The sequence below is a fragment of the Dreissena polymorpha genome, chromosome 16 (genome assembly GCF_020536995.1).
Source record: "Dreissena polymorpha isolate Duluth1 chromosome 16, UMN_Dpol_1.0, whole genome shotgun sequence".
In the NCBI taxonomy this organism is placed as follows: domain Eukaryota; kingdom Metazoa; phylum Mollusca; class Bivalvia; order Myida; family Dreissenidae; genus Dreissena; species Dreissena polymorpha.
This window is the reverse complement of record NC_068370.1, coordinates 33,910,386-33,937,129: the sequence shown is the minus strand read 5'-3', so window position 1 is coordinate 33,937,129 and position 26,744 is coordinate 33,910,386. Positions and strand designations below refer to the sequence as shown.

General features: G+C 37.5%; 1 protein-coding gene and 1 long non-coding RNA gene across 11 annotated transcripts in view; both read left to right on the top strand.

The window, feature by feature from the left end:
- LOC127861399 (uncharacterized) overlaps nt 1–25,533 on the top strand; it is a 35,391-nt gene extending 9,858 nt beyond the window's left edge. Inside the window, exons 2-6 of one of the 10 annotated variants that reach the window (XM_052399855.1) lie at nt 1,317–1,351; nt 1,611–1,685; nt 2,127–2,298; nt 8,031–8,135; nt 8,492–9,175. In XM_052399855.1, coding sequence (XP_052255815.1) covers nt 1,317–1,351; nt 1,611–1,685; nt 2,127–2,298; nt 8,031–8,135; nt 8,492–8,964 — 860 coding nt within the window. In that variant the 3' untranslated portion in view covers nt 8,965–9,175. Of the gene's footprint in view, nt 1–1,316; nt 1,352–1,610; nt 1,686–2,126; nt 2,299–8,030; nt 8,136–8,491; nt 9,176–18,204; nt 18,553–18,848; nt 18,872–19,546; nt 19,671–19,738; nt 19,915–22,482; nt 22,654–22,773; nt 22,797–24,331 lie in introns of those variants that run through there. The other 9 variants (XM_052399857.1, XM_052399856.1, XM_052399853.1 and 6 more) reach the window with 9 other exon arrangements.
- Nucleotides 10,166–17,218, top strand: LOC127861405 (uncharacterized). Its single transcript, XR_008040204.1, has 2 exons — nt 10,166–11,208; nt 11,349–17,218. It is a non-coding gene; the product is annotated as an uncharacterized LOC127861405 (long non-coding RNA).
- Nucleotides 25,534–26,744: the final 1,211 nt, after the last annotated feature.

The following is a 26,744-nucleotide window of genomic DNA, read 5'->3' as shown; positions in this document are numbered from 1 at the left end:
CACCTCCAGTACTATCCCTGTCTCCTCCGGTGTACCCCAGGGCTCGGACCTCTCCTATTCCTTATCTACATAAATGACCTTCCCGAATATGTCCGCTCCTCTAAAGTAAGACTTTTTTCTGATAATACTGCCATCTATCTCTCCCTCACTGTTGCATCTCACTCTAGCCTACTCCAACAAGATCTACAACAACTCGAACAATGGGAAACAAAGTGGGATATGCAATTCAATCCATCAAAATGCCAAGTCATCCAAATCACAATACGCAAAACAGTCATACCAACACAATATCTCTTACATAACACCATTCTAGAATCTGTCCCTTCTGCTAAATACCTCGGCGTCACTATATCCCATGACCTTTCTTTCAATAACCACATCGACAACATCACAAAAAAAGCAAATCAAACACTAGGTTTTCTCAGACGCAACCTAAAAGTATATTCTCCAGAACTCGTATCCACCGCATACAAAACACTGGTCAGACCCCAGCTGGAGTACAGCTCCTCTGCGTGGTCCCCGCATACTGCGACTCGCATTGAACAACTTGAGTCAGTTCAGCATAGGGCTGCCAGTTGGGCCAAACAGGACTTCAGTAGGCTGTCCAGTGTCACAGACATGATTTCTTCCTTAAATTGGCGACGCCTTGACCTCAGCCGTATTGACCAGCGCCTGGTTATGGTTCACAACATCTTGCATAACCAGGTAGCCATTCCTATACCTGACTACCTCAAACCTATCACTAGACCACCAAGAACCTCCCATACAAAAGCATTCCATAATATTCAAACCACAACTGATCATAAGTTTTCCTTCTTTCCCAGAACAATCATCCACTGGAATGCTCTACCTCCTGATATTGTCACCCTCCCTGGACCCGAGTTCAGCCTGGCTGTTAGCCAGGTTGAACATATCTCCCCATAAGAAAACCTGATCTGTTTTTAACCTGTTTTTAAAAAATTACACACTTCTTTCCCTCTTTTATATCTTTATTTCAGTCTTACTAACATTCTTGTCGGTTGACGCGCGACAGGTCTATGTCCCCAGAAGGGGTTTGACCTTACTGGGAGATAGATAGAATAGTTGGTTTGTTTAAAAAGAGGTACACACTACTATTGTTGGATTTAAAAAAAGTATTATATCAATTTCATATTGAGTATTCAGAATTATTGTTGAAAGAGCATATCTGGTTGAAGGGTTCTAGTCACTATTGATGAACCATATTCTAACATAATAATTAGGTATAATTACATTTCAGCACTGGTAAAATTTTACATTATGTATGTCATCGATATCTATATCTTTTGCAATTGCAGAGAAAGAAAAGAAAAACCCACCTCGACCAGGATTGGTAATTGAATATTATTTTTTCCAGATAATTAGTTAGTAAAACACTTACTAGAATTACATATGTCTTGACCTGTACTTTGATTTTAGATTTTAACAGCTGTACAACGTCTTTTTTCATATAAATATTTATGAAATGATTTTCTTTAAAGATTACTGAATATATTCCATTTGCTATTACATCTTAAATTTGAGGTTTTAGCCTAAGATCTTGTTATCATATTAACATTTTTGGAAAAAAGTTTGTTTACTTCAAATTGAAGGGCTCGCTAAAAACTGCAGCTGAAGTAAAGAAGTGGATTCCAAGTATTAAGAGCGATATTGACTTCTACTTGAAAGTAAGTTTTATAAGTAAATTATCATAACAAAAGCTTTATGTCAATTAGATAAACAACATGCAATACATTCATAAGCCAAATCGTCAGAAAATATATATGTTTTAAAATAGATTTTAATTTTTCATCACTAATAAAACCCGTATTTTTAAACAGGTTTGTTAGATGTGATGCAATACTGTTTACAATCTTTTATAAATTTTAATGTATTAAATGTAGCCAAAATTCTTGCATATTTTGTGCAGAAATAATGAAGCAAAGTGACATTGTATTTAGTGAGAATGATTTCATTGAAGGATTTCTTTTATTCTGCATTTATTATGGTTAATTCAAAGATCTGCATCTTTACAAGAAATCAAAAGCTTCTGATTATCTAAGCTGTATTTCATTGATTCATGGTGTTCTAATAGACAACAACAATAATTTCACGGAAAACTGTTTCAGCAATCTCAGGTTACATGTTACCCAGAGCGCAAACTGTCAGAGTTCTCACAACAGATAGAAAGGCTGTCCCGTGAATACAAGGCATACCTGCGGAAGTACCGGGAGCTCTGTCCTTCTGACCAACATGTGCCATGGACTGACAAACCTTACAGCAGAAAGCATAAAACATCAGGTTAACCTTTTTACTTTGTTAGCCAATGATGAATAATTGTGTAGGTCTCTGTACGACTGTCACAAATCAATTTCTTGAGTTGATGTTTTTTAATCTCTGGTTATTACTGGTCCAAATGCAATTTCATTGGCTAATAACAAGCAAATAGATGCCATCCTCACCAAAACATTTTACCAACCAAAAGGGCCAGTATTTCAGTTTTTGCTTTTTTTTTTACCTTTTAACTGTTTAATTGGCTTTGTTCAAGGTCTGACAGAATTTCACTGAGACTTTTGAACACCACCCTTTTTTAGTCCTGTAAATGGTTGTTCTCAAATAATCACGCTTGCTTATGATATTTCAAGCAATGATTGACCTTCAAAAAAAGGCAAAAGTACTGGTTCTTTATTTTTGATTTCCCTAGTCATTACAACATGTATATGATTATCCTACGGATATGTCTGACTGTCTGTCTTTGATAGGTTAAGTAGATTGAAACTTATTGCTTAGCACCAACACCTCTTGGTATAACTCTTTGATACTTACACAATTGTTGCTTATAACCATGGTTTATCAAACACCCAACTCATTTTTACCTTGACCTTTTTTGGACTGCTTGCTAAAACACTTAAATACATTGTTGTTGCTTATGTGCATGATGCCCAATCTGATTTACCTTCTCCAAACAAGAACCGGAAATGCTGACCCCTTATTTTATTTCCCCAGCTGGAGTCATGACATGATTAGCTTGTCCATATGTCTTCCTGTCTATGATAGGTGCAGTTCATGGAAACATTTTGTCTAGCACCAACGCCCCTGGCTACAACTCGTTGATACTTACACAGTTGATGTTTATCACCATTCTCTATTCAGCACCCAACTTTCTTTGACCTTGACCTAAATATACCCCACAAACGAAGTTTAGGGGGGTATATAGGAGTGAGCTTGTCTGTCAGTCGGTTGGTCGGTCAGTCTGTCGGTCCGTATTTAGTGTCCGCTGTCTATTTCAAGTTGTTTTCATCCGATCTTCACCAAACTTGGTCAGATGATGTATCTAGATGGTGTCTAGGTCAAGTTCGAATATTGGTCATGTCGGGTCAAAAACTAGGTCACGGGGTCACTTAGTGCGTTTTAAATATTGAGCATGGTGTCCGCTCTCTAATTCAAGTAGTTTTCATCCGAGCTTCACCAAACTTGGTCAGAAGTTGTATCTAGATGATGTCTAGGTCAAGTTCAAACATGGGTCATGGCAGGTCAAAAACTAGGTCATGGGGTCACTAAGTGCGTTTTAAACATTGAGCATGGTGTCCGCTCTCTACTTCAAGTAGTTTTCATCCGATCTTCACCACACTTGGTCAGAGGCTGTATCTAGATGATGTGTAGGTCAAGTTCGAACATGGACCATGCCGGGTCAAAAATAGGTCACGGGGTCACTATGTGTGTTTTAAACATTGAGCATAGTGTCTGCTGTTTTTTGTGAAGACAACATGCAAAATATTCTGTGTCAATGCAGAATGTGGGGGTATTAGTCACGTCTGTGACAAAGCTCTAGTTTGGACTGAAAATAATTTAAATGATCTTTTTCTTGGTTAACTAGAACAGTTTTGTCTATCAGCTACACTTACATACTTACACCAATTTTACTTATTACCAAGTCCCCAATATGCTTGTATTATCAAACCTTACTTTGCTCGTACACATTTATATTTCATACCTGCCCGTCTTACTAAAACACTTGGATTCTTGTATGAGGGTTCTTATGAAGCAAAACAGACAGATTCACTCAAACCCCATTGGGCCATCTACCAAGTGCACTAGGATGATATTTGTTTATCAAACACAGATTTTTTGTCATTCTGACTATTTATGCCCCCTTTCTAAGACAAGGGGGTATATAGTTTTAGAACTGTCCGTCTGTAAGTCTGTCTGTCAGTCTGTCACACTTTTCGTGTCCGCGCTCTAATCAGTCTGTCACACTTTTCGTGCCCGCTCTCTAATTATCCCCACATTTTTCGGAGTAGGGATATTGTGGTGATGTGCGTCTGTCCGTCCGTCCTGGCCACCTGCTCCTCCTACACAATAAGCACTAGAACCTTGAAACTTACATACATGGTAGCTATGAGCATATATGGGACGGTGACAGTGACGGAATTTTGATCTGACCCCTGGGTCAAATGTTATGGGGGTTGGGGCCAAGCTTGGTCAGAGATTTTCACTCATTTTTTAATGTAATTTTACATTAACTTCTTCATTTTTGCACCGATTTACTTCAAATTAATATTGAGCCTCTCTTATGACAATACGGTCAATCTCAACTATGCATGGCCTCATTACCAACCCTTGGGCGTCCCGGCCACATAGGCCAAGCGCACCCAAAATTGCCTTTTACTATAATTTCTTCATTTCTACACCGATTCACTTCAAATTGATACTGAACCTCTCTTATGACAATACGGTCAATCTCAGCTATGCATGGCCCCATGAACAACCCTGGGGCACCCCGCCCACATAGGCCATGCCCACATAGGCCACGCCCACCTAAAATTGCCTTCTACTATAATTTCTTCATTTCTACACCGATTCACTTCAAATTGATACTGAACCTCTCTTATGACAATACAGTTAATGTCAACTATGCATGGCCCCATTACCAACCCTGGGGCGCCCCGCCCACATAGGCCACGCCAACCCAAAATTGCCTTTTACTATAATTTCTTCATTTCTACACCGATTCACTTCAAATTGATACTGAACCTCTTTTATGACAATACAGTCAATCTCAACTATGCATGGCCCCATTACCAACCCTGGGGCGCCCCGGCCACATAGGCCACGCCCACCAAAAATTGCCTTTTACTATAATTTCTTTATTTCTACACAAATTCACTTCAAATTGATACTGAACCTCTTTTATGACAATACAGTTAATCTCAACTATGCATGGCCCATTACCAACCCTGGGGCGCCATGTCCACATAGGCCACGCCCACCCAAAATTGCCTTTAATATAATTTCTTCTTTTCTACACCGATTCACTTCAAATTGATACTGAACCTCTTTTATGACAATACAGTCAATCTCAACTATGCATGGCCCCATTAACAACCCTGGGGCGCCCCGCCCACATAGGCCACGTCCACCCAAAATTGCCTTTCACTATAATTTCTTCATTTCTACACCGATTTACTTCAAATTGATACTGAACATCTCTTATGACAATACGGTCAATCTCAACTAGGTATGGCCCCATTACCAACCCTGGTGTGCCCCGCCCATAAAAGGCCTCACCCACCCAAAATTGTCTTTATCCCCACGCTTTTTTGAAAAGCGTGGGGATATTGTGGTTATCTCCGCCGTCCGTCTGTCTGTCCGTCCTGGCCACTATCTTCTCCTACACTATTAGCACTAGAACCTTGAAACTTACACACATGGAAGCTATGAGCATAGGAGCGACCCTGCACTATTTGGAATTTTTATCTGACCCCTGGGTCAAAAGTTATGGGGGTAGGGGTTGGGCTGGGTCAGAGATTTTTACTCATTTTTTAAGGTTATTTTACTATAATTTCTTCATTTCTACACCGATTGTCTTCAAATTGATACTGAACCTCTCTTATGACAATACGGTCAATCTCAACTCTGCATGGCCCCATTACCAACCCTGGGGCGCCCCGCCCACATAGGCCACGCCCACCCAAAATTGCCTTTTACTATAATTTCTTCGTTTCTACACCGATTCACTTCAAATTGATACTGAACCTCTCTTATGACAATATGGTCAATCTCAGTTATGCATGGCCACGTTACCAACCCTGAGGCGCCCCGCCCACACAGTCCACGCCCACCCATAATTGACTTTTACTATTACTTATTCATTTCTACACCGATTCACTTCAAGTTGATACTGAACCTCTCTTATGACAATACGGTTAATCTCAACTATGCATGGCCCCATAACCAACCCTAGGGTGCCCCGCCCACTTAGGCCACGCCCACCCCAAATTGCCTTTTACTATAATTTCCTTATTTCTACACTGATTCACTTCTAATTGATACTGAACTTCTCTTATGACAATACGGTCAATCTCAACTATGCATGGCCCCATTACCAACCCTGGGGCGCCCCTGGGTCAAACATGCGGCGTGGGGATACGCGTCGGCCTCTGCCGCGCCATTTCTAGTTCAAATAGTTTTCATCCGATCTTTACAAAACTTGGTCAGAAGTTGTATCTATACAATATCTAGGTCAAGTTCGAATATGGGTCATGCCGGGTCAAAAACTAGGTCACAGGGTCAAAAAAAAAATCCAAGGGAAGTAATAAGCTTTAAATGGACATAATTATCTGACCTGCCAAATTATATATTTTTGTTAAATAAATCAAAGCGGCGCAGTAGGCGGCACTGTGTTTCTGACAAACACATTGTGGTAAAAGGTCACGGTCAAGGTCATCTTTCAAGGTCTAAGGTCAAAAATACAAATCCAAGGGAAGCAATATGCTTTGAAGGGAGATAATTATTCAATAATGAACATAGCAATTTGATATTTGGCATGCATGTGTATGTCATGGAGCTGCACATTTTGAGTGGTGAATCAACAGTCACGGTAGTGGCTTTTAATTATTTGCTACTAAAAATAGAGATTTGTTAGAGACAATTATCTTCAAGGGAAGTAATTTACATAATTATAAATCTCAGATTATATATTTCCTTACCAAGAATTTCTTTTCACAGTTACTGTACAGATTTTTTTATTTTGATTATTTATAACTCAAATGATTGATTTGTCAAAGGTTTTTAACCAGGTTTTTCGAAGGAAAAAACTGGTTATTAGATTGGCGAATGCGGGCGGGCTGGCTGGCTGGCTGGCTGGCGGGCTGGCTGGCGGGCTGGCGGGCGGGCGGAACAAGCTTGTCCGGGCCATAACTTTGTCGTTCATTGTGTGATTTTAAAATCATTTGGCACATTTGTTAACCATCATTAGACGGTGTGTCGCGCGAAAAAATTACGTCAATATCTCCAAGGTCAAGGTCACACTTTGAGTTCAAAGGTAAAAAATAGCCATAAATGAGCTTGTCAGGGCTATAACTATGTCATTCATTAATTTATGAGATTTTAAAATCATTTGGCACATTTGTTCACCATCATGGGACGGTGTGTCGCACGAAAGAATCCCGTCAATATCTCCAATGTCAAGGTCGCCACAACTAAAAATAGATTTATTTTAAAACAAACTTACAAAGGGGGTTAATTTTGTTTGTTCATTTCAAAAGTTCAGTTTGAGTTGTCTCCCTTTATCAGATTTTTTTTACAATGAAAACCTGGTTTTGTGACAATTTTGTCCCTTGTTTTTAAATGATATAATTATCATTTCTTTCCTGTACTAATTTGTGAATGGTAGGGTTCATTACATACCTGTGGACTTATGTCATGATGAACTCTGGCTATGATCTCTTTGATAAACCACAGGCCTTGGTTGTCAGTGATGTCTGACTTGGTCATTTTTGACTGTCTACAGACACCTCCCCCCCCCCCACCAGTTGGATTGGACAAAACCCAAGGGAAGTAATAAGCTTTAAAGGGAGATGATTTCTATACCTGCCAAATGATAAATTTTATTTCAAAGCGGTGCAGTAGGGGCCACTGTGTTTCTGACGAACACATTTCTTGTTTACAGGCTTTCTGTTTGTGTCTTACATGTTTTCAAGAGTCAGTGCAACAATTCGCACATTCAGTCTGTTTTTTATCCCCCGCAATAGGCAGAGGGATATTGTTTTGGCGTTGTCGGCCCGTCCGTCCATCTTTCCGTCCGTCTGTCCGGAGCCATATCTTGGAAGTGCTTTGGTGGATTTCATTGAAACGTGGTATGAGTATATATATGGATAATAGGATGATGCACGCCAAATGGCATTGTACACCATCTGATAATAACAGAGTTATGGCCCTTTGTATCTTGAAAAAATGCTTTCTTTGTGTCAAATATAACACTTTTGTGTCCAGAATCATATTGGGGGGGGGGGGGGATATCGATTCAACGAATTTGCTTGTTTATCCCGTTTTTACTTTTGTTGTTGTTGTTGTTGTTGTTGTTTTTTCAAAATAAAGTTGTGCTATCAAAGAATGATAATGTCATTTTCATCGTTTTAAAATACCCAGTGATTTAATATTGTCTTGAAAGTGCTAATGGACATCATGGTTTTTTCTTTTTATCTTATTACAGATGAAAAATCTAGAGTTTTAAGAAGAAAGGACAAGAAATCAGAACATGAGGAGTTCATTCCATTGAGTATACCAGTTCTTGAACAGTTGGATGAATTAGAGATGTATACTGGTGAAATTAGTACCTCAACAGAAACTCCTGAAGTTGTGCTCAATGTTAACCCAGACACTGTGGACGCTCCCTTAGACTTCAATCCCTTCAAAGTTCAAACAAACATGCTTACATTTGGTGCATTTGCTAATGATGGTTCAAGTACAAGAAATAGTGATGATAATTTATGTAATCATAGAGATAAAATGTTTGGAGAAAGTAATGATATACATTTTCCTGGGCTAAATACAAGTACCACTGTGTTAAATTTTGAAAAAAGAAGAGAACATTCAACTAATGTATTGAACATTCCATATTCAGACTCATCTAGTGATGAAAGTGATGAAGATGGCAAGCACGAAGAAAAACAGTGCAATTATTAACTTGCGTACTAGTCTCAATCTGCTGAGATGCTATTAGTTTCTTGACTTATTTTAGGTTATCATACATGTGTGAACTCCTAGGAGTGGACTTGGACCAGTTTCATCCACAAGAAACATACATGCAGAATTTTTCTGTCAAGGTTTTATCTTTATTTGTATTGGGCAGATTTTGAAGTGTTAAATGAAAAAATCCTCTTGTTGTGGTTGATTATCAATACAGGGGTTTTTTTTACTAAGAAAGTGACGCCGATATTCGGCGTCTTCCCCTACCAGAATTTTTCCCCTAAAAATACCATTTCCCCTCCAAAAATATAATTTTTCACCAAAATATAATATTTTACCCTCGAAGAAATTTTTTTTTCTTTTGGGAAGTCGACGCTTATCCAATTTGTACCATGTACAACGATCTCTCTCTCTCTCTCTCTCCCGACGAACACTCAAATCTGGGAATCCCAGTGATTCTATATATAGCTCTTAAATTACGTCATGGAAACCGGGCAACTAATCGTATTAATCATGTGACTATTTTACTGGATTCCGGTCTTGCGCGAGAAGGGTGTTTCGTCAATTAATTACCGGAAACCAGTCGAATTTTCATCCGGGTTATGTGAAAGCCAAGATATAAACGTTAAAACAGAAAAAGTCTCACAATTGGCGTTCATACACGAACAAAATAAAACGTTCGGACTCGGAAAATATTAATTGCGTTGACGTATTTTTTAAGAATGAATCATCAAAAACCGTTGAAACCCAGCAGGATTCGGAGGTACATGTAATCAACATCGATTAATACTGTCGGATTATTGTGAAAGTGAAAGTAGACAATCGGCAGCTGCCGCACCTTTCCCTTCCAATACTGTAGCAGATCTAGATCGTCAACCCATTCATCATGAAATTGAAATCACAATATTGACATCGTTCCCCGGCCCAAGTTGAAAACATTTCCCATTATTAGATCTACCCCTGCAACTTTATTTAGGACTTTGACTTTAATATCATACTTGTTCATGTGTTTAAGAACAAAAAGGTCAGAGACATGACTCTTTTTCTAAAAAAAAACCTGAAGTCTGTAGGTCAGTTATAGACATTGAAATGAACAGTTTTGATTTTTTCCCCAAATATGTCTCTTTCGCGCTCGATTTTCCCCTTTTACCCAGCGTCCAGCGTCTTCCCCTTTTTCTAAAAAAAACCCCTGCAATAAGTAGTTAAACATCTCAGTTTTAATTATCTGTCTTTAATACAGATGTGATAGGACTTGTTCAGAGATAAGCAATTTGAAAATTATCCAACCTTTTGTTGCAGATTCAGACAAATAAAAAGGATTGTGTACGCATATAGAGCACAATAATACCATGCAAATAGACATATACTTAATCCTGTTCTTTTTTTTTTAAATAAAAAAAATAGTGTTTTTTTCATGTTATGCTTCAGCTCTTAAATTCTGTTCAACACATTGTATGGGGCATTTAATGAATTGCTTTAAAAAAAATCAAAAATCCTCATACAGTACTGCTTGAGGAAATATGTTGATCTGTATTACCCATTCAATTTTTTATTTTACTGGTGTTTAATAATTTGTTTATTTCACAAACGTTTGATTTGTATTCTGATCATGTTGTTCTTTGATAAGGTCAGATTTCTCATCAACATGTCTATCTTAATTAAGGTCTGTGGTAATTACCTCATTGTTGTTCCTTAAATGGTTCTTAAACCTTTAAATGCCTCCAAGAAGTAAGAAGTATTAAGATATACGCTTGCCATTCCATATGTTCATCCAAGAACTTTCAACTGTTCTTAACTGCTTGGTGGATTCGTTTCGAACTGTCACAGCTGAATGGCTTGAATGTTAAGATTATGAAAAAAGAAGAGTTTCAGCTGCAACCAGCTGTGGCACTTTTTTATGTCCCCCGCTATATTAGTGGGGACATATTGTTTTGCCCTGTCTGTTGGTTGGTCTGTTGGTTGGTCTGTTGGTTGGTTGGTTTGCGCCAACTTTAACATTTTGCAATAACTTTTGCATTATTGAATATAGCAACTTGATATTTGGCATGCATGTGTATCTCCTGGAGCTGCACATTTTGAGTGGTGAAAGGTCAAGGTCATCCTTCAAGGTCAGAGGTCAAATATATGTGGCCAAAATCGCTTATTTTATGAATACTTTTGCAATATTGAAGATAGCAACTTGATATTTGGCATGCATGTGTATCTCATGGAGCTGCACATTTTGAGTGGTGAAAGGTCAAGGTCATCCTTCAAGGTCAGAGGTCAAATATATGTGGCCCAAATCGCTTATTTTATGAATACTTTTGAAATATTGAAGATAGCAACTTGATATTTGGCATGCATGTGTATCTCATGGAGCTGCACAATTTGAGTGGTGAAAGGTCAAGGTCATCCTTCAAGGTCAGAGGTCAAATATATGTGGCCCAAATCGCTTATTTTATGAATACTTTTGCAATATTGAAGATAGCAACTTGATATTTGGCATGCATGTGTATCTCATGGAGCTGCACATTTTGAGTGGTGAAAGGTCAAGGTCAAGGTCATCCTTCAAGGTCAAATATATGGGTCAAAATTGCTCATGTTATGTCACTTCTGCAATATTGAAGCTAGCAATTTTATATTTGAAATGCATGTGTATCTCATGGAGCTGCACATTTTGAGTGGTGACGGGTCAAGGTCTTCCTTCAAGGTCAAACGTCATATAGGGGGACATTGTGTTTCACAAACGCATCTTGTTTTACTATCGAAAGTATAGTTAGAACCAAATGAATTTGCTCTAAACTTGGCTTAGACTTCTTGGGAGCTTTTGCTTAACATTTTACAATAGAATGACCTTAACTTATTTATTACTAGCGTCTAGACAAAAGGCTTTGGCAAACAGCGTAGACCCAGATGAGACGCCGCATGATGCGGCGTCTCATCAGGGTCTGTGCTGTTTGCTTAAAGGAGTTTCTTTAAGAAATATTTTAAATATAGGAATAAATATACTAGACATCCTTAATTTTGGAAATAAATTGATGCAATTTAGAAGGATGGGAGAGTCCACCAGGCATTAAAGGGTTAATTTGTACCAGTAGGTGATCATAAAAGTAGAAAGTACCAGATGGACTTCCTCTGGCTTCTTCACAAATATCTTCCAAAAATGAACTGAACATGTTCTTTAAATTTTTTAAACATATGAAGTCAGTCATCAGAATGCAAGTCCTTTTTGCATTACACTGTATATTGATTGTTTTAAAATGAACATTTATCACAGATGAGTTCATGATTCATTCTAAAATATTAAAACCACTTTCATTGTTGTCCATTTTGTAGAACTTAAGGCCACGACTTTTATATTTCTTGGTTTACAAAACCGCCGACCCTAATTTTTGGAAAATGGGAAACAAAATAAAATCGGAAAATCGTCTTTTTTTTTAATATTTTATTCCCGACCGCACTTCAAAATGAGCGAAATGAGAAAAAAACGATCCGGTTTGAGTACGGTTGCGAATAAAATCAAGTAAGTACAATCAACGATTGGTTCACATATATTGCAGAGATCGGGATATTTTTCAATGTGACACATTATGTACCAGTCCTTTTATGGGCACTTCTCAAAATTTATTTCGGGTAAAAATTACAGACAATAAGAAAATCAGCGTCATTCAAATGTCGACCCCATCAAAATTTATTTCCGTGTCTGTGACGCAACTATATTGTTTAACATGTTAATTACAATGTATATTAAACAAACCCGATAGTATTTGATAATAAGTATAAGTAATCCATTAAAACACTGCCATTATTTACGATATATGTGTTTAGGAATTTTGTAAACACGTCCGCCATAGTTTATAGGAACTGTACAGAAAGTTTGGAAATCGGAACAAATCGGTATATCTCGGAAAATCATTGATAAATGTATTTGTCGTTTCAATGCTTAGGGCCGAGTAATTTCGGCAAATCGGAACTCAACTTGTGTAAAACACTAGCTCAATTAACCGTTAAACTCCGCCTCCGTTCTCTGCAAAAGATTCGAAGGCGGAGCTATGCACGTGCTTTTATTAAATTGGAGGATTGCAATTGAGAAACAAACACACGATTGGTTCGGCATGTTGATTGCTAGACAAAGGAAGCCAATTTTTTCGGCGCGAAATTTGTCGCTTAATTGCTTCCGACAGAAAGCGGCTTTCCTTTGATGACGTCAAACTGTCAATTCACACAGACTGCACATTTTCGGAAGACTTTAACTGACTCCTTGTTTACAATTCCAGTAAAAAAAAACACTTGCTAACATTAAACTTTGGATTAAATTATCAAAATAAAGCAAAAGCGAAGTTGACAAATATGATTAAATTAATTCGCGTCAGTTCAAATAAGACGTGTTGCGTTGTAAATCAACGAGTTTTCATGACAACAACTTTGACAAACATTACCGTGACGACGCATGGATCGATCTACCTCGATTTTTTTTTTCATGTACGATCTCATAAGTCGAGTAAGAGCAAACACATACCGGGTAATTTGTGTATGAGTAGTTTATCTTATATAAGATTTATGCAACGGGCATCGCATTGCGTAATGGTGCGCATCCAATTATGGAAATGAAGCGCAGTTTTTCGTTTTAATGGGAGAAGAACGCATGTCATGTAATGGAGTGTTTAAAATTGCCTGATGTTGCATAAGGTGCTGTTAGGACTCATTTCATTTGAAGATATAGATGTGTTTCATTGCATAATTTGATTTTTTGTCTCTGTGTTAAGGTTATAAAAGATATGTTGTCTTTGTTCTGATGTTATTAGCATTAACTTTTTTTTCCAATGATGTTTTTTTTTTTTTTTTTCGACCGCCCGATGGACCATTTTCAAAATAATTTTTGTAAACCAATAAAAAAAAAGTCGTGGCCTAACTTCTTATTCCCAAGTTGTATTATGGCATTTTTCTACTCTTTTACAGAGAAATGTAGCTTCTTAGGTTTATTTTACCTTCACACTTGCATGAACAAGTGATAAGTTACAGTTGGCTGTGCTTATCCAATAAAGCGTTATAGGTACATTGTACTAGCTTGATTAATTGATTACTTAGCCAAATGAACAGCAAGTCACTGTTGCTAGATTGCTGTCTGGGGATGTCTTATTCTGGAGTGTTCTATATATTTGAAAGCTCAAAAAATAGGGGATGCTACCCTGGTGACACATGTAAAATTTTTTCAAATTAACATACCGTAAAAACTATAGTTATTGTAATTGGATGAACCTTCTAATGATATATCATTTGGTTCTTTGTTGTTTGTTTACAGATTAGAATAGGATTTTACAAAATTATGGAGATCTTGATTACAGCAGATGTTTATAAAGTTGTATGTATATTTGTGCTTATGGATTTATTTTTTTATAAAGACAGTTCAGGTGTAATTTATAAGATCTTTACTTATTGGAATGTGCAGTAAAATTGCATTTGGCTTTTACTGTTGTATGATTTTAATTTTACTAATTTTAATTTATTGAATGGAAGTGAATGTTGATATAGGAATTCGTCCTTCTGCATTTAAATGATGTAACTGTATTTGAAACTCATTACTATGCTTTGATGTTATTTATCATTTTATTCATTTAATACAAAATGATTGCATGGATTTAATGCATGTATAGTTGTGAACTTAAAAAAACCAGAAAGAACTGTTTAAAATTAATATAAAAAAGAATAATACAGGTTAATATGTGAATTATTTAACAAATATCAAGCATACTTGTACACGTTACATTATTATCCCCACGTTTTTTGGAGAAAAAGTGGGGATATTGTATTGATGTGCGTCTGTCCATTCGTCCGTCCGTCCGTCCGTCCTGGCCACCTGCTCCTCCTACACTATTAGCACTAGAACTTTGAAACTTACATACATGGTAGCTATGAGCATATGTGCGACGGTGACAGTGACGGAATTTTGATCTGACCCCTGGGTCAAAAGTTATGGGGGTTGGGGTGGGGCGGGGTCAGAGATTTTTACTTATTTTTTTATGGTATTTGACATTAACTTCTTCATTTCTGCACCGATTTACTTCAAATTGATACTGAGCCTCTGTTATGACACTAAGGTCAATCTAAACAATGCATGGCCCCATTACCAACCCTGGGGCGCCCTGGCCACATAGGCCATGCCCACCCAAAATTGCCTTTTACTATAATTTCTTCATTTCTACACCGATTCACTTCAAATTGATACTGAACCTCTCTTATGACAATACGGTCAATCTCAGCTATGCATGTCCCCATTACCAACCCTATGGCACCCCAACCACATAGGCCACGCCCACCCAAAATTGCCTTTTACTATAATTTATTCATTTCTACACCAATTCACTTCAAATTGATACTGAACCTCTCTTATGACAATACGGTCAATCTCAGCTATGCATGGCCCCATTACAAAGCCTGGGGCGCCCCGCCCACATAGGCCACGCCCACCCAAAATTGCCTTTTACTATAATTTCTTCATTTCTACACCAATTCACTTCAAATTGATACTGAACCTCTCTTATGATAATACAGTTAATCTCAACTATGCATGGCCCCATTACCAAGCCTGGGGCGCCCCGCCCACATAGGCCACGCCCACCTAAAATTGCCTTTTACTATAATTTCTTCATTTTTACACTGATTCACTTCAAATTGATACTGGACCTCTTTTATGACAATACGGTCAATCTCCACTATGCATGGCGCCATTACCAACCCTGGGGCGCCCCGCCCACATAGGCCACGCCCACCCAAAATTGCCTTTTACTATAATTTCTTCATTTCTACACCGATTTACTTCAAATTGATACTGAACATCTCTTATGACAATACAGTCAATCTCAACTATGTAAGGCCCCATTACCAACCCTGGGTCACCCCACCCATAATAGGCCACACCCACCCAAAATTGTCTTTTACTATAACTTCTTCATTTCTACACTGATTCACTTCTAATTGATACTGAACTTCTCTTATGACAATACCGTCAATCTCAACTATGTATGGTCCCATTACCAACCCTGGGGCGCCCCGCCCATAATAGGCCACACCCACATAGGCCACGCCCACCCAAAATTGCCTTTTACTATAATTTCTTCATTTCTACACTGTTTCACTTCAAATTGATACTGAACCTCTCTTATGACAATACAGTTAATCTCATCTATGCATGGCCCCATTACAAACCCTAGGGCGTCCCGCCCACATAGGCCACGCCCACCCAAAATTGCCTTTTACTATAATATCTTCATTTCTACACCGATTCACTTCATATTGATACTGGACCTCTATTATGACAATACGGTCAATCTCAACTATGCATGGCACCATTACCAACCCTGGGGCGCCCCGCCCACATAGGCCACGCCCACCCAAAATTGCCTTTTAATTTAATTTCTTCTTTTCTACACTGATTCACTTCAAATTGATACTGAACATCTCTTATGACAATAAGGTCAATCTCAACTATGTATGGCCCCTTTACCAACCCTAGGGTGCCCCGCCCATAAAAGGCGACACCCACCCAAAATTGTCTTTTACTATAATTTCTTCATTTCTACACCGATTCACTTCTAATTGATACTGAACTTCTCTTATGACAATATGGTCAATCTCAACTATGCATGGACCCATTACCAACCATGGGGCGCCCCTGGGTCAAACATGCGGCGTGGGGATACGCGTCGGCCTCTGCCGCACCATTTCTAGTTATTATTTAGCGATTACCTGTAATAACTGTACAACACTTATATACACGTGGTCACACTCAAATTTATGTGCAATAATTCAATGTAATAACAGTTTAACATCAAAAAGAGGTACTTCCAAAAAATGTATCCTTTCAGTTTTAAATGATTGTTGCTTAAAAAAACTTATAATTACCTTGGTGTAAACTATCTTTTAGTGCGTCATACAATATTGTTCATACCAGTATTTAAGTACATGAATGGTGTAAAATGATAATGATCAGAATATAACAGGCCATTATTAAAATATATTTGTTTTGATGTATTGTTCATGTAAAGATTAATGGTAATTGTTTATTTTGGACCGGTTAGCACATATGATAATTATTATAACTGGTATTTGTTGTTTTGGTTGTCCTGAAATCCATTAGTTAATTTATTATAAGATTAATCATTAACTTTGAAAATGTTCACGAATTTATTTATTCATGTTTACATGTGGGCAAGTTGCTTACAAATTAAGCATGCTGTTGAAACATCGGATATTAAACGATCAGATTTGTCAATATTTGTGGATTAACAAATTCACTGTTCTGCCTGACTACCCTCCATTGAAATCAACTAATAATCAAAAGAAGAAACTATAAAAAAATATGTTTTTATTGACATCGCGGAATATATGGTCAGATCATGAAAAATCAATTACAAAACACACATGATAGTTGTTCTCTATGCAACAATCTTATGTTTTATAGCCTTTTGTGTGAACATTATTACCTTAATTACCTGTGAATTATGTTAACCAATGTTTATAGAAATACATGAAGCTGCTAGTGTAAGCGCGCGCGTGTCTTAAACACTAAGCTTTAGGCGTTTTGTCCTCTGGGTACTCCCGGGTACTCCTGTATAAACACACCCAAACACACACTGCAGAGGACTACGCCGGAAATGAATACAATTATATCTAAGAAGAAACAATATTGTTAGCAGTTACAGTTATAATGCGAAATTCTTCTCAACTTGGTAAAGTGTATGAGCCGCGCTCTGTGAAAATGGGGTTTAATGCATGTGCGTAGCGTTGTCCCAGATTAGCATGTGCAGTCCACACATGCGAATCAAGGACGACACGCTCCGCCTTAACAGGAGTTTTGCTAAGAAAAGACTTTCTTTACACATAAAATATCATACAAGCGGAAAGTGTCGTCCCTGATCAGCTTGTGTGGATTGCTCAGGCTAATCTGTGACGACACTTTACGCACATGAATTGAACCACCTTTTCACAGAGCACTGCCATTTTTTTTAATTAATAATTAGCAAGGAGCGCTGGAAGACACTTTGGTTCCTCTCGTAATGCAATCGCAGACACGGAAGGATCGCAAAAAAAATAGTGTTTGGTATTCTTTTATAGTTCGGTATCGACAACAATAAACGTGTACCGCTATTTAATTATTGCAGACAATTTCACTATTAATCTTACCACCGCATTTCTCCCGCTCCTCAAATGCGAATTAACCGATTGTCCTTTCTAAATCTGAAGAAAATGTATATTCAATTATTGGCAAAACTATCAATGCACATGAATGGCGGTGGTATTTACGTAAAGCATTGAAGTAATTCAACTCGATTTGCTATCGGAGGTATTTGGTGGACAGTTCATTTCACAATCGTGATTTCTATAACCCGTACAGTGAAAACGTGTTCTGATTTATATTCTTAGGTTCTAATGTAAATATTAAATGCAGTTAAAACTTAATGGACGGCTATGTTGTCTATTTGAAGTATGATGAATAAAACAACGAATTGATGGACCTATTGGACGTATATTCAAGTGGACATAAGCTTCGGGAAAGTGGATTTACGCAAATGTAGGATTAATCTGTACATATACGGCCATGTTTTGGTAAGTGATTATTAAACCTGCCCATGTTAAAACTATTAAAGACGGACATCAACCCCGAAATAAATCAATACCATTTGAATTTAAATGTAAAAGGTCGTCAACATATTAAAAATATATCGACTAAACGCGTATTGGCATCACATTGTATACATGTCGGCCCGAAGTTCACTCAAAAATCATTACAAACATTAGCGTATGGAGAATATTTGATATTGTGTGTTTGTGAACTTGATTCTAGTTTTATATTTTCGGGAAAATGTGTAAGTGGTCATTTAATCTCCAGTTTATGATTTCATATTATGCTTATACAGTTGTTACGGTAAGTCATTAGATCGTGCTGGACCATACGCGTACATTTTAGGATCTAGATGAATTATTACATGTGTATTTAATTTGTGTATGCAATTTATCTCTAATGTTGGTTATAACAACAAATATTAATTTATTTCCGTATTATGTACGAAAAATACAATTGAGCACACTCCAGGACGTTACGATAGGTCAATATATGCATTTTATGATTCATATTAAATTTGGTACGTGATCACAACGTATTCGGACAATTCGCCCATCATAGCAACAGTCCAAACAATACAAATAACGCATGCTTACTTTACATACAATGCGGTAAGGTTATTTCAACAGCAGTCTCAAACTCATTTCATGCATTAAGCCTGTAAGCACCGTGAACTGCACCAAAGATTTATCAATTTTGTTTATTGATATATCTTTGATTGCACCTATCATCGACAGGCAATAAATAATGCAGGACATTTGCGAATACATGTACTGCGTACTCTTTAAACATAGCTTCTTATGTACACGTTTTATGCTTGATTTGCATCTTTATAGAAACATTTTCTTTTTCTACAATTAATGTCTTGCATTTAACAAGAACTCTTTGCTCTCAAGGTAATGACCTTTCAATTGGCCTTTATTCAGATCGCAAGCACTAATTAAGAATAGAACCGTATCAGATGCATGTAGATACCAATCGTACACGCCGATCGGCGCTATATCAGTTCATAAAAGTTTACCATCGTTTTTAAATCAGTCGATATTTGATAAAATGAACCATTAGTTTTATTGATGCCCGTTGCCAAAACTGGATTTAATAGGTACATTCGCATTTAGATATATCGAATGAAGTAAAAGCCGCTCTCTTAAAAACACTATCAGTGAGTTTCTATATCATTGTGACCAATATGTGCAGGTTTTTGTGAAATTATAAGATGATTCGTCATCCACTTTTCAGTTTCATAAACTGGCATATCAGTTAAACAAACATCAGAAACGCGGTGCTTCATTGTTTGTTCGGGACTAAAGTGTTTGTTATCTGCCTCGTGCAACATATGATAAGAGGTATTGAAGTTTGGCCGTTCGTTTTTTTTCAGTTTTTTTTGTTTCTATGTGGTTAAGTAAACAGCATTAAGGGGGTAGACTAGAATGGCAATTAAAAAGTTTTAAGGTGCACAATACCGTATTCATTACAGGGAATTGTGAAGGTACATAGAAGGCAAACACAGAAGTTTGCAGCTTATATATAACAGAAACAGTAATAAAATTAACAAGATTGTTTCCAGGTATATAGGTATGTTTCTTCGTCAACTTGCTTAATTGAACATTTAATGTATTTTCGTTCATGAGGGTCTATAATTGTGTAATGTATGAATTGTGACCAATACTACTCTATCAAGACATTATTCCTTTACATGTAGACACTGGTAGTTCACAGGAAAAACATCCCGATAAAAAGGTATTAACGGGAAAGTTGGTCAGCATGTTGTCAAGTGTATAGTGCTACTGTTAACAAGAAATATCTTTAAAAAAGATATACGTCTTTGATAGTTCAATGAATGAGATCAAGGATAGCGAATGTCTTTTTTCTGTGCAGTTCTTAGCTGCATCACACGCAGTACGGGATGTTACGCGGAGTTTTCGCGGCTTATTTTACATTTTTACATATTGCTGGTCATAAACCTATAGATACAAAACAGAAAACCAAAAGAAGAATGGAAGTGAAATTAAAACATACGAGTCAACCGGCCACACGAGAAGTATCCGTATTTATAGGCGCGTTCTTCGAACAAACCTGTTTTAGTGGTTTGATTCGATTATTAACAGTATCGATAATCATCGCGCTCATGTTTAATACATTGGTCAATATGGTGGAATAATTATTGTTAAATTAATCAAAAATAATATTTATCATTGTTTTGTTGAAAACACATTAAGAATCTACATATTTCTGGTCTAAAGAAAATTCCAGGTCACCTAGTTCACGGATAGCGTATTTATTATATAACTATTATTTTACTGGCCGCGAACTCTGGAGATGACCTGTATATAAACTCTGACATTCATACACTGGCCGCGAATTGACCCGGGTTGAAATGCAATGTATTAAAGTGAGGCCTCGCTTCCACTGCTCTTTATACTTTTACATGTTAACATGTTGACAAGAATATGGAAGTAAGTACTAAATATGAGAACATAGCCTTTAAATATAAACGGGTTGCGCTGGTAATTCTCTGAAAATAAAAGGTGTACGCACAAACTGTATTTATGTCGAGAATTGAGTGTAAAACTGTTCTATCTATTAAGCCTTTTCATTAGAAATAAAATTGTTTCATGCAGTAAAACAGTGTTACAAAGACGCGGATATGTTTCCAATGTTCTGGTGGAATACTCAAATCAGCCAATGGAATAAATGAAGTGTATTCATTCGTACCTAGCCGCGGGAAATTTTATTTGAATTTTATTGGACACTTACAAAGGTCAGGAGAGGTGAAAAGCTGGCTTAATTCAGCTTACGCCGAAAAAAAAACAAAAACAATCATTTAAAGTCGTGTCGTCGACGCTGTATTTGGTAAAAATTTGTCAAAGACGAATTATGATCAAAGTATTTAATGGCTCATTTACATACACAGTATTTTTAATATTGTATAATAGTTTAATCAGTGCGTCAGTAGTTTTAGTCGAATAAATGCTCCGGTATATTCCAGACAACGAGCATCCGTTAGAGACTACTAGTGACAGCTTTTATATTGTTAGTTATACAATGCAGTTTTTGTGGCATTCGGTTTACAGTCTTGTTTGGCTTTGTATAGAAGTGAATTTAAATTCACATAAAACAGATAGAAAAAAAGCACCATGGGGCGCATACGACGAGAAAAGAACAACAGATTGAAGGATACAATAATTTAAATGCGTATGATTATGTGAGATCACTTTATCAGAGGTTGTTGCGACAAAGAAACTCTAAAAACAAAAACAAGAAAAACAATATTTTATATTCTAAGTGTTATCGAATCCGGAAAAATACAGGTTCGTGAAGTATAGTTGTTACTTTCACCAAGTGCAACACGTATTAGATCAGGGTATTATATATCAATTAAAGTACTGACAGTATTGGTGTGACGATGCGTGTGAAGAGGATTGATATAAAAGCATCAATTTATTAAGTTTATCAAACAACAAATATTAATTTATTTCAGTATTTTGTACAAAAATACCATTGAGCACAATCGGTGACATTATCGTTAATCGTTAAACATGACTTCTTATGTACACGTTTTATGATTGATTTGCATCTTTATAGAAACATTTTTCTACAAGTAATGTCTTTCATTTAACAAGAACTCTTTGCTCTCAAGGTAATGCCCTTTCAATTTGTCCTTATTCAGATCGCAAGCATTAATTAAGTATCGATCGGTATCAGATGCATGTAGATACCAATCGTATACGCAAATCGGCGCTATATCAGTTTATAAAAGTTTACCATCGTTTTTAAATCAGTCGCTGTTTGATTAAATATATAAACCATTAGTTTTATTGATGCCCGTTGCCAAAACTCGAATAGGTACATTCACATTTAGATATCGAATGAAGTATAAGCCGCTCTTTTAAAAACACTATCAGTGAGTTTCAATATGATTGTGAACAATATGTGCAGGTTTCTGTGGAATTATAAGATGTGCCACCCACTTTTCAATTTCATATACTGGCACATCAGTTAAACAAACATCAGAAACTCGCCGCTTCATTGTTTGTTCGGGACTAAAGTGTTTGTTATCTGCCTCGTGCAACATATGATAAGAGGTATTGATGTTTGGCCGTTCGTTTTTTTCTTCTATTTTTTGTTTCAATGGGTTTTAATGAACAGCTTTACGGGGGTAGACTAGAATGGCAGTTAAAAGGTTTTAAGGTGCACAATATCGTATTCATTACAGGGAATTGTGAAGGTACATAGAAGGCAAACAAAGAAGTTTGCAGCGTATATATAACAGAAACAGTAATACAATTAACACGATTGTTTCCAGGTATATAGGTATATTTCCTCGTCAACTTGCTTAATTGAACATTTGATGTATTTTTGTTCATGAGGGTCTATAATTGCGTTATGTATTAATTGTGACCGATACTACTCTATCAAGATATTATTCCTTTACATGAAGACACTGGTAGTTCACAGCAAAAATGCCCCAATAAAACGTTATTAACGGAAAAATTGGTCAGTATGTTGTCAAGTGTATAGCTCAACTGGAAAGTTATACAAAAACAATAATTTAAAAGCGAGTCATCGACGCTATATTTGGTAAAAATCTGTCAAAGACGAATTATGATCAAAGTATTTAATGTCTCATTTACATACACGGTATTTTTTATTGTATAATAGTTTAATCAGTGCGTCAGTAGTTGTAGTCGAATAAATGCTCCGGTATATTCCAGACAACGAGTATCCGTCACAGACTACTAGTGACAGCTTTTATATTGTTAGTTATACAATGCAGTTTTTGTGGCATTCGGTTTACAATCTTGTTTGGCTTTGTATAGAAGTGAATTTAAATTCACATAAAACAGATAGGAAAAAAGCACCATGGGGCGCATTCGACGAAAAAAAGAGAGAGAAGAATACAATAATTAAAATACGCATGATTATCTTAGCAAACTTTTATCGGAGGTTATTATGACAAAGAAACTTTAAAAACAAAAACAAGAAATACAAATTGTTGTATTCTAAGTGTTATCGAAACCGGAAATAATACATTTTCTTGAAGTATAGTTGTTACTTGCGCGTGCAATGATTGACCAATTAGAACACGTACTAGATCAGGCAATTATAAAAAGGACACATAGTGCTACATGTAATTGTAACAAAATGTAGGACAATACGATAAGTTTCAAGGGTCAACTATTGTGTACGCATGATAGCTATCGCGTGCGCACGTTAAAGGCTATCGCGTGCGCACGTCATAACTATCGCGTACACATACAATAGCTGTCGAGTGCGCTTAATAGCCATCGCGTGCGAACTGAAAAACTATCGCGTTTTGAGATCACACTACGGTGTTAGTGCGTGTATCAAAAAATGACGTCGAGAAGTTTTATTGTGAATAACTGCCAATATTGTCTTTCGGTTGGTATCGCGATAGATATCGCGTGCGCATTTAATTGAGACCGCTTTATAAAATATGTCCTACGTCCGCTTTATGCCACCGTATGTATCAATGTAAAGAAATGATTATTTAATTATCATGCAATCGAAATCTTGTTGTGTAAAACTACAAACACATACAATTAATATTGTTTTCACTTTTTTATACAAAATAATTATTTCCTCGCGTAGCTTAGTTTAAATGATCATGTAACTACATGTATATGTAAACAAAATCTAACATAGTAAATATTTAGTCTGACAGGGCAGCAATATTGCCCACTGGTATATCGTTAATTTTCGATGTCATTCATGCACTAGATGTTGTACAATCTATTCCAGAATGAACTTGCGCGTTCCCGTACAAACCGGACGTTACGACAATGCCGCTAAGAACTCTGCTCGGGTACGAGCCTCGTAGTATCAGCCGCCAGCAGGACTACGGGGGTCGTTTCTTTTCCATGACGCCGGTACAAGGTGTCATGGCAACTAACAAAAACCGCCTCAAAGCGCCCATGGCACGGGTGAAGAAACTTCCGGTAATCAACGAAGAGGACAGTGTCTTGTCGTCGCCCGCATTCAAACCACAGCCGACAATACAAAGAGTGCGTAGAAATGTTTTCTCGGATGACATTAACGCCGGCGACGACGACGATCGCGATAAACATTTTTCGCGCCTTTCGCCATTGCGGTCAAGACCTGTAGTTCCCGTGCAACCGGTTCGCAGAGAAAGAGCTCCTTCGCCAGTGGAGAGTCAAAAACCTAAAAAGGAGGTGTTCAAAATGCAGATGTCGTCGCATCTTACGCCGAAGGACTTGAACCACACGCTTGTGGACGGTCTGGTGGCGGACTATTTGCACTATTCGCGGTACGGGCATGTGATTCCCGTGTACGAGGGTTCGAGCGCCACCTCATGTCCATGCTGCACGGATAGGAACCGGCAAAACGTGAGGACGCTGTTGGGATTCCCAAACCACGTTTTGAAGCCGGTCCACACGACGCACGCGTTAGCGCCGACGAAATACGATCACAAGTCCGCTATAAAGCCTACAAAGGACGACGAACTGAAAGCGGACACGACGCTGTTCCCGAATTCGATGTACGCGAACCTACAGCGGCAGAGGGCACATCGCAAAGAACCCTCTCCAGAAGAAATTCGTCTGAAGCAACTCGCCAATCAGTCGCACAGACAAACGTGGATGAACTATCAGCCGTTACCGTACGCAACAAACTATCTTAACCCCGAGTTTAACCGACCGACTGCAGTAAGCGCCATGCGAGACCTGCATGCGCGCAACCGGGACAATTACATGAAATATCAAGTGCTTGAGGCGGACACACAGTACGACCAGGCGATGACAAAGTTGGGAGGGTACACACGATGAACGCTAGGCAATTTGCGAAATGAAAGTTCGCAATTACAATCCGTTGTCAGGCAGAAGTCCTTCTTTGTAAATGCATAATAAGTATATTTAATTGTGTTGTATTATTTATGTTTGTTTTAAACGGTTTTCAAATAATTCGCTTTTGCATCACGCCCGTTACACTACTTCTGTTGTGTATAAGATGCCTTTATAGTGTATGTCAATAATTTGTTAATACAATGTAGATTTGTTTATGATGATGCATAGGTTTAATACCTTCTATTAATAAACACTGTGTTGTCCGTCTAGGCTGTAACTGAAGTGTGTAATGCCGTTAAATTTAGTGTCAACGTCCACCTTTCCCTCACATACTTTCGTGAGGTACGAAGGAATCTTCACACCAACCCCACATATTTCTTGATGTAATATATACTACATCATGATTTTAACACGATTTGCGCATATTTATCGTAAACACACACACACACACACACACACGCACGCACACACACACACACAAAACAGTATGCGGGCAACGATGGCATTGAAGCTCTTTCCTGGGTATATGGTACATATACATATATTATCGAAGACTTGCCGGTGACCTTGTTTTGAGCCCACTTGACCCTGGTGCAAATATAGCCCACTTTAGGGTCAAGATAAACATTCTAATAAAGTATCATGAAGTTGGTGTCGTACATTCTGGGCACTTTAAGTTATAAATGTGACATTTATTGGTGACAAAATCTGCCCTTATTACCTAGTTTTGGGGCACACTTAATCAAGAATCGAACAAAGCCTTGATATTGTCATGACATAATTATAAGTTAAATTGTGATTGAGTCATAAATGTGTCCTCTAGAGACGTTTTAAGATTTATCTGAAATTGTACATGGTGACCAAGTTTTTAGACCCACATGTCCAGATTCGAACTCGGCCTAGCCATTTTCAAGAAAAATGTTTCATCAAGACTGAAACATAAATGTGGCCTCAAATGCGTAACAAATTGGTTTAAAAAATTGACATGCTAACCTTGTTTTTGGATGCATGTGTGACCCAGATTCGAACTCGGCCTGGATATTTTCAAAATGAACAAGTTTAAACAATATTGAGTCACATATATGGCGTCTACATTGGTGTCAAGGTTTTTCTAAGATTTGATCTTGTGATCAATTTTTAGGACGCACATGCTCCAGATTCAAACTTGTATTGTAATGATCAACCTTCTGACAAAGTGTCATCAGAATTGAAGCCTCTAGAGGGGCAATGAGGTAGAGGGGCAATGAGGTAGAGGGGCAATGAGGTAGACAGGCAATGAGGTAGAGGGGCAATGAGATCAAAGTTGTTAACACAATATAAACGACTTGCACAAATGGATACCCCCCCCCTCC